The following is a 13,618-nucleotide window of genomic DNA, read 5'->3' as shown; positions in this document are numbered from 1 at the left end:
TTATTAAAAATCGACATGAGAAAGGGGTATTAAACCCTCTTAAGTCACTGAGTTTGTTAAAAATTCAAGTTTTACAAAATATGAAATTCGGGCTACATTCATGCAGATTCTGCATTATTTAATTTCTTTAAAAGTAATACAAGGTGATAATATCTCATGATAACAAATTGAAAAGTAATTCAGACATTTAAAGTGATATGCCACCAAATCTCATTTCGAGACTAACAGCCTATTTGAGTTAATGCCTTTTGTGCTGATAATTTTTCTATAAAAATAAAAGTATGACTGCTAATTTTATATCCTTACCTGGTGCTCCATGACACCAGTGCACTAATTCATCTGACTCGGCTCTGGGGCGTTTCACTTCATCCATGGCACAGGGAAAATTTCCAGATGCAGTTTGGAGGCTAAGTAGGAAGTCCACAGAGCCTTTAACTTTTTGTTCAGCTTCTTGATTAGCATCCAGATAATTTGGAAAACTTAAAAGCATCTGAAGTATACCAGATAGACCATGGGCAGCACCTTAAATTATGTATTTTTAAATATTAATCACATTACATAACATACCTTTCGCATATGATTTTCATTATATATAAGCTTTGAAACAAGTTAAAAACTTTCTAAATGTTCTTAAAAACATTTTAAGGTTTCCTGGAAGCATCAATGCATCGGATGAAAAGGAAATTGATTTTATACTTCAGTTTTAATTTACATTAATAAATAAATTTTCATTTTTGAAATGTGCATGATTTTCTACTTACTTTTACTTTTACTATACGAAGTATTCAAACAGTCTAGCAAATAAACAAATTCTTACACTAAATTATATATCTTACAAATTTGAAAAGCATAGTTACTAATATACTGCCTTGTTAAAGTGGCCACCTCAGTCAGTTGCCAAAATTGGAAGATTATTTGTTGGAAAAGATAAACATAATCGGCAGATTTTTTAACATGCAATTTGTTTAATTTTCAGAATTTTAATAACAAAGTTGCAATAGTGAGTTAAATACAAGTGAATCGGCTAGTTAGGAGATTAAAATTTCAAGAATTTTTTACTAATCATGTAAATATCATGTACTTGACTAATCACATAAATCATGTTTGACTAATCATGTAATATCATGTATGATGACTAGAGTTTGGAACGAGCTTGATACTCGATAATTTTTGGTCATTTTAGAGTACTCGATACTCGAATGAAAGCCCAACGGGCTTTCGAGCTCGGTACATACAAAATGTTTTTCGTTCTGCATTATATTTTTTAAATAATTTGTCAACATATTTAAGAATCCTAGAAGACATTTTATTGGTGTCATAAAACTGCTCCCTTTTAAGTACATAATAAATTAAAACTTTTGTAACTGTATTACAGATAAGTAAATTTAAACAATAAAAGGATTATAAATATATACAGTAAAATAATGCTTTTAATTTTACCAGTACTTTTACCTGAACAGTGTTGAAACTTGTTTTGGTAAAGAGATGAATTTGTTGCTGCCTACAGTACAGTACATAGAAATGCAAGGATTTTTAATCTTTACAGATAGAAACAATATACTTTTAATTTTTAGTAGTAACATGTATGTAATATTAAATAATGATTTTCTTAGTTAAAAAAACAAAATTACAAATTGTTGAACATTGAAAATGCTGTGTTTTGCGAAACGAATATTTATCAGAGAGTAATATGCAGAGAAATACACGCAGAGACACAAGCAAAAATACACTGACTTGTGTCGAATGGAAAGAGAGTGACAGTGCACGTGAGCGCGCTTTTTTACTCAGCATCAGATAAAAGAATGTCTGGAACAACAAAAGGATGTTAAAAAGAATTGAGATAGTAGAATGGGATATTTCACTTAGCGAAGAAAGATGTAATGAATGAAAATAGACAAGCAATGTGAAAAAAAGTTGGATCAGTAAGGTAATAAGTACTTCAAGTAAAGCAGAAATATAAACAGAGATACAAGCAGATCATGTTTTAACAAATCATAAACAAATATAATGGGATTAAGTTTCGGAATACTTCGGACCTGACAGAAAGCTAATGCATCAGACGTGACAGAAAGCTATATTTCCTTTTAACCAATAAGAAAGCAACTACTAATATCTCAACACAAATTTAGTCAAAATTTTCGCAATATTTTGGTAAAAATGGTTAATATTATTGGAGTTACAGGCGTGAATACATGCACATTCTAGAATAGTATTTTCTATTTTTTCTAGAATAGTAATCATGCCGAAAAACAAAAGATCAACCGTTTAGAGTCATTTTGCCAAGGCAGACCAAAATTATGTATGTTGCAATGAATGCAATAAAAAAACTTCCATTTTAAATGGAAATACAATGCGTCATTATCTAAGCAGCATTCATAACATTGACGTTGACAAAGCAGAAGCAGAAACGACAGTAAAAAATACAAAAACTTTGGATAATTTTGCAATCAAAACATCAATTGAAGATATTGTTGCAAAAATGGCTGCAGTAGATGGTTTATCAATTCGTCAAATCACTTAGTCAGAGTTTATTCAACAATCATTGGCCTTAAGAGGTATGAAGCTTCCAGACAATGAAAAATCAGTAATGGTTCTTGTTCACAACCATATGGAAACTGTGAAACAAAAAATCAAAAATGATATTAAAAAAGATATTACCGAATCAAAGACATTCTCCCTTACCATGGATGAATGGACCAGCATCAGTAACCAGAGATTCCTGAATATAAATCTGCATACTGCCTGCCAAAAAAGCACCAATCTTGGACTGGTAAGAATTTTTGGAAGTTGCGATGAAAAAAAAAAAAAAAAAAAAAAAAAATGCAAGAACTTGTAGAAGAGCACCTCGAATCTTTTGGTCTATCATTTAAGCACGATATTGTATCCAGCACTGGGGATGGAGCAAGTGTTATGATCAAGTTCGGAAAAGAATCACTCGCTTTTATCAAACATGTCTTGCGCATGCCTTGCATTTGGCTGTTAAAAAAACTTTTTATAAAGAAAAATCAGAGACAGAAGAAAGTATAGACAAAAGTTTAGGAGAGTCTGATGATTTTGATGATATTGACAATGGTTTGAGCATTAATGAAACTGAATTACAGAATGAATCATTCAAGAAAAACATATATTGTGAGACAAGTTGTAATTTTTTCCAAAAATTCTGTCGTGCATTCAGATTTGTTCAAGTCTAAATGTAGAGAAAAATTACATATAGAGCAACAACTCTCTCTGGATTGTAAAATCAGATGGAATTCAATGCTGAAAATGCTTGAAACATTTGTAAAATTAGACTAGAAGAGAAACACGCTAATGTGACAATCAAAATCATAAAAACAACCTTGTATTTAGCGTAAGTATATTGAAACACTCAATCGATTTCGAGGGCAGCTAAAGGTCCCTCCTCATCAGGAGAAAGAAATACCTAGAAAGAAGAAAAATAAAGGGGGAAGGAGTCTCAGAAACACGTGGTCCTTATCAGCACTGCACGTGGTTATAACCGGATTTTTAATCAGAGTTACACTGGCCGCCTACTTTTAGTGAGTCAGGCTATCTGATCAAACATGTAACACAAAGGACAAGAAAATTAGCGAAGTTAAAAATAGGGAGCGAGAGGCAACTGCACCTTCACACTCAAAATCTGAACTTTGAATAATGGAAAGCAACCACTGAACGGATTTTTATACCCTCTGGTAGTACCAAGCGCGAGAAGGTAACACCATTTATCGGCAAAAATAGTAACTGAATTAAGATAGTAGAATTTTAAAGGCATTAGGAAGGACAGGATTGGACTTAAAATCATAACTAACATTTGTATAATTGTATGACCTTACAAAGGATGTACTCATTGAACTTGGATCTGAACATCTTTTAACAAATTTAAACCTGGAATTAATAAAATAGTCTCGGCGTTAAAACCAACTGAAGCGGCACTTAATGCTCTGCGTGAAAAATAATCCACTTTACGAACAGCATACATTTCTATCAACTTTATGCGAGAGAGACTGAACAAGAATCTGAAATAAGTACTTCTCTTTCTGAAAATATCGATTTTTACATCAACAGCAGGATCAACAAAAACATCATAGATTTGATTAATTCACTAAACAACTTAAATAAAACACCATCAAAAGCTTCTATAGAACTAGCAGCTGCTTTGATGAAGCATTTATTTCCATCATCAGATTCATCACCAAATTCATCAAATGAAAAATCAAATAGTGAAGCAGAAAAACTACCAAAGTTGGTGCTTCTCTTGAAGAACAACTTAGAATACTATTAGAAGCTCCAGCCAGCAAACTACCGGAAGGTGACCACTTAAAAGTCAAGAATTTACTTTGTCAAAAAGTAATGGTGAACGGACTGTAAATTTAAAGCGGTCACTTGAAGCAATTTACAGTATAAAACCAACGTCGAATGATTCTGAGAGGGCATTTTCCGTTGGCAACAATTTTTGCACCAAAATTAGGTCAAAGCTATCAGATAAATCACTATATACACTGGTGTTTTTAAAATATTTTTTCATTAATATAAATGCATAAATAAATGTATAAGTAAAGAGAAAGTTCCTTTTAAATTTCTAAAAAATATTTTTTTAATTATAAGTCTTTCGATAATGTAAGTATGTCAACTTCAAATGTTCGAAAGCCCGAAATAACAATCAAGCTCGAGCTTCAAATCATTCAGCTTTACCAAATCCTAATAATGACTAATCGTGTACCTGCATAACTTTATAAAATTTATAATATAACTTCTGTTGTATCAGAAATTTACCCTCAGTTCTCTTCGATACTGACATGATTTTCTAACTGTGTGTAATTTCTTTATATCTCATACTTGTAAATAATGATATATATTAAAAGCAACCTTTATTAAGTATATAAAAGGTAAACAGAATTATTAAACTAAATAAATTTAATACAAGTATAATACGGCAAGATAAAATACAGTCATGTAAAGAAAAATATGTCTTGACGGCAAACCGGCCACGGTGAAATGGCGACGCCGAAAAGTCCTAGACCTGTATAGTAAACCTTGGATTTCATCCAAATTCTAAAAATATAATTCTAAATAAATTGGACATTTTTATCAAGTTGGGATGGCTTCAGATAATTGTCTCAATAGAAACTTCGGTACTTATGGAAAATCCCGTCGACCACAAGAGACGGCGCCAACCATGCCAAACAAAAAAAAAAAAAAAAAAAAAAAAAAAATTACTAAATACAGTAAAAAGTGTTCTATTCTTATTTTTCTTTCAAGTTCATTATATTTAATTTTTCATTAAAAATTTCCATAATTTTTTATTAAGGAGCTATACTGTAAAAGCAATTATTTTTGCTAGGCGCCATTTCGTGGCCAATAACACACTTTTTTTAGGCCGGTAAGATGCTATAACTTTGGAAAAATTCAACAGCATGCTCTTCTGTAGTAGGCAGATCCCAAATTTAAATTTTTTTTTTTTTTTAAATGCATGATAGAGGGGGGGGAGGAGTTTTTACCAATGATAACTAATATGTATAATCAAGGTTACACCAAACCCAGTGTGTTTGAAGAAGACTTTCCATTTTTGGTGAAAAATCACGTAGTTTGGTGTTTTTTCTTTAATAGGCAAAAATGGTCAACAGGATTTTCCATAAGTGCCAAAACTTCTTATTATCAATCAAATGTAGAGAAAATCACAGGAAAAGATATATGGAAATGCATTAAAAGTTTGTATACAAAGAATCACTGCATAAGAAAATTGCCTTCAGGTTAATGAATATTATAATTAATTACTCCATTAATCAGCACTGTATTAGTTAGTTGCTGAAACACTAAATTCAAAATGCTAAACGTCAAAAATAGGATTGTAAATAACAAAAGAATATGTGAAGGAAAATAGTAGTTATGCAAATGCAGAACCAGGCATAAACCTTAAATAAGCAAATATGCACTGAAACATACATATGGCAAATGCAAGAACAGAATTTAGTGCATTGAAAACGTATTTTTTACAAATCATGAATTGCTAAACTTAGAAAATAAGACTGCAATGTAATATTGTAATGGAACATATATTCCATTACTGGGACATTGAAGAACCTTTATTCTAGACTTCTTATAACAGCAGTTCCACACCTGTAATACTGTACTTGGATATGACAGCTTAATCAGGGACACATGAAAAAATTATCACAAATGGTAGAAAATAACATTAGCTCTAATAAATGGAGCAAGAAAAGGAAAATATTTAGAAAGTTAAAATTTGTCATCAAATGACAGGAAAAATAATTTCTGCTTTTATTCTTTAAATAGTTTTTGACTCATTCATGCTTGAAAACCGTCTTAAAAAAGGGCATATTAGCTGCTTCAAGGCTCATTAAATGTAATGAGGCTTGATGAACACTTCCAGATTACTTTACAAAGATTGCTTTTAATGATTAAAAAAAAATTAGATATACCGTATGACATAATGTTGTTCCATTTATATTCAAGTGTAACAGCTATTAGCATTTACTTAAATTCTGAATCTTATTTTTCAGTTTCGTGTGAATGAAGTTAAATTTTAATTTACTAACTTTAAGTTTAGTAGTTTAGTGTAATAGAATAGTTTCCAGAATGTTTAATTTTATCTTTAGACCTCATGAATAGTCAATAAATTCATATATTCTGTTCTACAAAAACTGACATAAAAAATACAGTCAAAAGTCGTTAATTCGGACACCCATAATCGGGAATGATCTATAATGCAGACCTCAAAGCTACAAACTTTCTGCGCATGCATTGGTTTGACGCATGCCCGTAAGACCTTTACGGCTGCAAATATGCGTATGCGCGAAATACGTTTACGAATGCACGTTTAATGTATAATGGACGGTATAAGCTAAGCTGAAATTATCTAATTCAGTTAATGTTGCAGATTGCGTTGTTCCTCGATCTTCGAATTGGATACGGCTTATTATTTTTTGCAGACTGCTGGAGCAATTTTATAAAAGTAAGCTTGAACTTTCGATTATGTCAAATAGAATTTCCGATATATATTTACTAAGATTTACAAAGCGAAAGTATGTTTCGCTTTGAAATTAAACAAAAAGTGGAATTGCTGCAAAAAATGGATAACATAATCCTTTGTTTATCTAACCATTCCGAAATCTGTTTATCAATTTCACGCTGCTCTGCGGTGGCGGGGGGGGGGGGGGGGAGGGAGCCACAGCACGCAATGAATTGGAAATTGATCTTTCAGCACTATCCTTATCTTCAGGGCAGATGTTATTATTTCATTTGGCTTATAATTCCTTGCTAAATGTAGTATTTCATCTGGATGTACTCCGTCTTTGATATGATTTAACTCAAATTCCTCATCATTATAATTTGCTTCCGATAGCGAAGAAAGTGACACAGAGGTTATTGAAAATGAAAAAATTTCGATTGACAAATTAGTCGGTATTCGCGACACAGCAATTATAGGACTTGAACAGCGGAACTTTGTCACAGAACAAGAAATTATGTCTGTTTATAGAATTAAAGAGAAAGTATTATCACATAAAACGAAGCAACTTAAACAACTTACATTGAAAGAAATGTTTAATAAAGTAAACAAATAAATATTAAGCCTTTTTTTTCTGTAAATTTTGATACCCTTTAGATCATACTTGTTCTTTATTTCATAAATTACGGTTTCATATTTTAAATTTTATAATTTCTGCATGCCATCTTACCAGATTTAAACTGATGATCTATAATCCGGAATCGCCGAAGTCCCAACGAGTCCGTATTAACGACTTTTGACTGCAATACATTATATTAACAATGTTGTATTTATATTAAAAATATGGATTATCACTATGTTTACTTTGAAATAAATAATGTTATATTTATATTATATTTTTGTTTTATTATACTTTTCTGGCCTAATTCATTAAAATCAATAATTTTATGATATTCCAATATTATAGCACTAAGCCATCTACAAATATTTGTTCTGCCTCAATCTGATATGGGCACTATATGGGCTGACCTCCCAAACCTACAAGCAGGGGTGGGCATCATGTCAAAAGCTCCCCTCCAGAAGAGTATTAGAACATCTCACTCACTGCAATACTCCTAATTCACAGGTTCCTAATTTCTTATACGGAACTTTCTCTCAAGCACCAGTTTGCTGAACCGGCTTTCTAGGGTCACCACTCCCTGGGGATATGTTGACCACAAAGGGTGTAGAAGCATAGGCAAGCTATTACTTGGCCACTGCACTATCCACTCTGATGGCTTGTGCCACTACATTCCAAAACAGCATAGGCTATCCTTTTGTATAATTAGAACAGAGTCGATGTATTTTACGTCCCCAAAGGCAACCAAGACTGTCAAAATATAATACAGTGTCTGTACAATCACAAGGGAATGCAGTAGTAAGAATAATCACAATAATACTGCAAGGGGAAAAAAATGGGTCATAGATTTTGAAGGAAGAGTTAGGGTACTCTCAGTCACAAAGACTTTTGGGGACAAAGGGGCATTTGAAAGAAAAAATAGATTGGAAACAGCTGATTGATAAAATGCAGACTGTACAGCAGTTAACCTTGGTTACTTGTGCAACTGACTATGATTACTAAATAATTTAATGCAGTCAAACAGTGTACAAAATCCTCATGGGAAGGATCAATATTTTTTATATGTCACACAACTTCCACCCTTGTTGTAGCTTTACCAAGACGAAAAGAATTTATACAACTCATTCAAATATCACTCCATTAAATCTCACTAAAAGTGACACTTAAAAAAAAAAAAAAAAAAAAAAAAAAAAAAAGCCTATGTTGTTAGTAAAAGTGGGCCTCATTTCAAATCTTTGTTACCATATTTAAAGCTTCAAATTTTCCTAAATTTTAAAATTATTTATTTTAATCACATGCTGCCAATTTTATATATATATTTTTTAGTTTTTCCGAGATTCAACCTGTTCATTAAATTGAGAGAAAAAGATACTTGTTTGTTATCCAGCACACAGAGAAGAGGCAATCTATAGCGTAAATGACAAAAATGTGTGTCTTTAAGTTGCTGTGATCCACCTATTGCAATGACATTTTCCAATTTCCAATTTTTTAAAGCATATAGTTTTGTTTGATTCTAAAAATTGGAAATTTTGATTAAAAATTTTATTTTCATGGTAGATTTTTGGAATGAAAAAACACATGGAATCTATCAAATCTTTCAAGAATTGCCGAAGACTTTTAAATATACATGTTGCAAAAAATTACACATCATTGAAGAATAAATTTTGAGGCAGAGTATGTTCAAAATTGCAAATAAAAACAAAGAATAATATGCTGTTTATTAGAAATAATGAATTGAAAAAAAAAAAAAAATCATTGAAAAAAAAAAGAGGCCATCACTGCCATTCCCAAAGTTGTCAAACCTTAAATTATCCAGCAGGCAGAGATTGACAACTCCACAGGCACCTATGGCATTTTTGTCCGCTTGATAACAAATAAGTATCAAAATGAGAGGAAACTGTATCTTGTGCTTACCTAGATACTCTGTACCATAATAAGCAAACATCAAAGGACATGCAGAATTGTGTTTTTTAGAATACTCGGTTCCTGATTTCACGACAGTTTGGCAAAGAGCGAAGAGTTTCTCTTCAGGGATAACCTTATAAAATACATATATATATATATATATATACATAAAAAATATATTTTAATAATAAACACATTTAAAAATTTAAATATAAAACAGCTTCTGACATTTTCTCATAACCCACACCATCATGAAACATTGCCAACTCATTAGTGATGTAACAAATTAGCCAAATGTTTGTTTTGCCATTTTTATGGGTTTAAGTATTGTTCTGATCATAGGTAATAATTCACAAAGCATTTCATAAGGAATAAAGAATTGTGTTGAGGAGGAACAATAATCTAAATGACCAGATTTATTATTACTGAAAAATACACATTTTTGAGTTAGAAAAGCACTGATGAGTAAAATAACGATTACGTATACAGTACACAAATTCATGTGTATTCAGATACGAGTGCAGTATCTTCATGTATAACTTTTCTATTATTGCCTCTGCACTTGAAAATAGGACAAGATCAGCAATTCTATAGAATGTTAAAACCAGAGGTGCAGATAATCAGAAAATATCCAATTTATAATTGGTAAGAATACAGTTTTAATATTAGCTTTAATAACAAATAAATTTAAACACATTTTGCTCTTTTAATTTATTACATTGAATCCAGTCTGTCACAAGGAAATTTTTTTTTTAAAAATAACATTCCAGCATATTTTTATTGAAACATATATTGTGAGAACATGATAATAAAATCACCTGATGTTTTAATACTTTTCTCAAGAATAAAATTCCACTTAAATAGCCAGCTCTTCCGACAAGCAATTCATCTGATCCACATCGTAAGAAATTAACAGGAAGGCAAACATCTGCAAAAGCGGCATAAGTTTGCAGATAGGAAATATATTCTGTTTCTTTTCCCAAAGCTTTTGCAATTACAGCAGCTACAGCATAAGTTCCACTTGCACCTAGCAGAAATGCAGCTTGCATAGATTTATCAGCTTTAATCCTAGGCTGTTCCACATAAGAGAGGGCACACTTCATATATTCTTCACTCTTATTCAAGAATTCCACTCTATTTTCTAAAAATTCAGGATGATGCGATATATAGTAACTCATGTATGCAACTCCAGCTATACCAACATACAGCCCTCCATCACAGTCATCTGCAGAAAAAGTCTGGTGTCTAAAAATATGTCCTGCATAATCTAGGCATCGATTTTTAAACAACTCTTTTGAAATCTGAACAGCAGCACCACTATAATCATTTAATCTGTTGCTAAAATATCGCACAGAAGCAGACATAGTGGTATGTATTTTAATTATATGTTGAAGAAAATTATTTAGCTTTTGATGAACATGAAATAACTTCTCAATGCTCCACCAAACACCAGACTGCATGTACAAATGTATGAAACAAACTCTGAAATAAAGAAATGCATATAAATGCTTTAAAATACATAATACAAAGATCATGTTTAAATCTCACTAGTTAAGAAATCTAAAATTAAAATTTTGAAATATTCAAATTATTTTCAGATGACATAAAATAAATCACAGAATGTTTAAAATTTGCATAAAATTAATATAATTAGTTTATTAAAGTACAACTGCAGGTTATTTCCAATTATAGTAAATTTTAAATTCAGACTGTTTTACAATTTATCAGAATAGCACTAATAATTTATACTGAATGTGAAGAATACATAAAACTACACAATAAATTGTTAATCGATTGCAAATATATTAAGCCAGAAATTTCTAAATGAAAAAGAATATCGAAAAATAATGTAGGCTTCCACCTATGACAAAAATATATTTTAAATTAGATTACTACTTTCTGTTTATTTGCCCCCTGACTGAAAAGCACTGATGTAGCAGTGCAGCATGTCTTCAAGCTAGGTATAAGCATAACATCCTCTCCAAATATTTCCTCCAGAATGACTGCAGATGATGATCCCTCCTGTGCGAATTTCAGGACTTAAATACAGTGGTGACCATATACTGCAGTTTTCGTCACCTTCAGAAAAAGCTTAGCTTAGCTTTCTGCATGCATAATGTGGCTCACTTAAAGGTATCATGCACATCGTTTTTCCTTTCATTTTAGAACTACAGACCCAAGTTCATTTAAAATTTCTATAGAAAACTTCAATATAATGAAAATAAAGAGCAGATTCTACATAGACCATTTAAAAATAACAAAGGTACAATAGCTCAGCAATTAAAAACAGAGAACACATAACCGAGAGAGAAATATACAACAATCTCATCAATTAGAATTATAAGAAAAATGGGAGAAGGTTGTCAAAATTATACCATTATCTAATAATGAAAGTAAGATTATTAGAATAAACTAAACTAAATGGGCAACAAAATGGCCAAATTTGGCATACACTGATACCTAATTTTAGCTGGTTTTTTTACTTCTCCCCCATTCATACGAAAAGAAACATGGCAAAGCAAAATATAAAATTGGGGGGAAATATTACCTTAGATGGACACAGATTTAAATTAAAACTCCAGCAGCTTTGAAGATCTGACATAAACAAACAAGAGAAACCATCTTCAGAAGCGATGGAATTTTTTTATTCTAAAAATTGCTTTCTCACCTAATTTTACATTTTCTCTTATATCCTTACATAATATTTCTTCTCCAGACTCTTATTTTACACCAATTTCATGTTTACATACCATCTTATCATATACTATGATTACTTGATTACAAAAAACCATATTTCTAAATTGTATCATAACAAAACATGGTAAACATAAGTATCATAAATTAAAAAAAATCCAATACATGATAAAAGCCATTTAAAAGAGTTATTTTTCTAAAAATGTCTACCTCTATTAACCCCTTAACGCATTTGCCAGTGTCTGACATGGGCGATCTTGTATCTCACGCTACTTTATTTCTAATGCCTGTCTGAGATCTGTTCTAATAAAAATAAATAGGCTATATTATAATTAAACTTATTTCCCTTAGAGGGCACCACTATGCAGCACTTTTTTTTTTTTTTTAATATAAACCACGTGGTGCATTTTGATGATTAGCTATAAGTTTATTAAGAATTCTTTGTTAGAAAGCAGTTGTTTGGCGTGGAAAAGGTAGTAATTTCCATTTTTATTGTGCTAATTGTCATAAAAGTAAACAGTTGACCTTAAATGAAATTTTACTGAATGTTTTTGTAACTTATTTAGAAGAAGTTATCTGATAATGAACGGCTCTGACTATTTTGAATATGCCAATTTATCAGAAAGTTTCAGTGATCAAAGTTATGATCTCTACAGTAATGAAAGGGAATCTGCAGATAATGATGACGAGATTTTGGTTGTAGCAAGATATCAGTATCAAATTAGTACAAATCAAATAATAACTACAGTCAAAAGTCATTAATTCGGACACCCGTAATCCGGAATGATCTATAATCCAGACCTCAAAGCTACAAACTTTCTGTGCATGCGTCTAATTGACGCATGCGTGTAAGACCTTTACGGCTGAGAATATGCGTGTGCGCATCCGCATAAGAAGTTTACGCATGTGTGTTTAATGTATAACGGCCGGTATAAATTAAGCTAAATTCAGTTAATGTTGCAGATTGCGTTGTTCCTTAATCTTTGAATTGGATACGGCTTATTATTTTTTGCAGACTGTTAGAGCAATTTTATGAAAGTAAGCTTTAACTTTCGATTATGTCAAATAGAATTTCCGATATATATTTACTAATATGTAAAGGATTTACAAAGCAAAAGTATGTTTCGCTTTGACATTAAACAAAAAGTGGAATTGCTGCAAAAAATGGATAAAGGCATAATCCTTTGTTTATCTAACCATTCCGAAATCTCTTTATCAATTTCACGCTACTCTGCGGTGGGGGAGCCACAGCGCGCAATGAATTGGAAGTTGATCTTTCAGCACTATCCTTATCTTCAGGGCAGATGTTATTATTTTATTTGGCTTATAATTCCTTGCTAAATGTAGTATTTCATCTGGATGTACTCCGTCTTTGATATGATTTAAATCAAATTCCTCATCATTATAATTCGCTTCCGACAGCGAAGAAAGTGACA

At 31.4% G+C, this 13,618-nt stretch overlaps 1 protein-coding gene and 1 long non-coding RNA gene across 5 annotated transcripts in view; one reads left to right on the top strand and one right to left on the bottom strand.

The window, feature by feature from the left end:
* LOC146995445 (uncharacterized) overlaps positions 1 to 13,618 on the top strand; it is a 51,442-nt gene that overhangs the window by 20,295 nt on the left and 17,529 nt on the right. The gene's annotated exons all lie outside the window — the stretch shown is intronic.
* The window catches only part of LOC118204997 (lanC-like protein 3), a 39,979-nt gene that overhangs the window by 12,853 nt on the left and 13,508 nt on the right, over positions 1 to 13,618 (bottom strand). For all 4 annotated transcript variants that reach the window (XM_085823866.1, XM_085823869.1, XM_085823867.1 and 1 more), the window contains 3 exons: positions 10,307 to 10,970; positions 9,498 to 9,621; positions 307 to 522 (listed from right to left, as the gene is read on the bottom strand). In XM_085823866.1, coding sequence (XP_085679992.1) covers positions 307 to 522; positions 9,498 to 9,621; positions 10,307 to 10,948 — 982 coding nt within the window. In that variant the 5' untranslated portion in view covers positions 10,949 to 10,970. The remainder of the gene's footprint in view (positions 1 to 306; positions 523 to 9,497; positions 9,622 to 10,306; positions 10,971 to 13,618) is intronic.

The sequence above is a fragment of the Stegodyphus dumicola genome, chromosome 9 (assembly GCF_044657685.1).
Source record: "Stegodyphus dumicola isolate Sdum_Otavi_A_Nest chromosome 9, ASM4465768v1".
In the NCBI taxonomy this organism is placed as follows: Eukaryota; Metazoa; Arthropoda; class Arachnida; order Araneae; family Eresidae; genus Stegodyphus; species Stegodyphus dumicola.
This window is presented reverse-complemented; position numbering and strand designations above follow the sequence as displayed.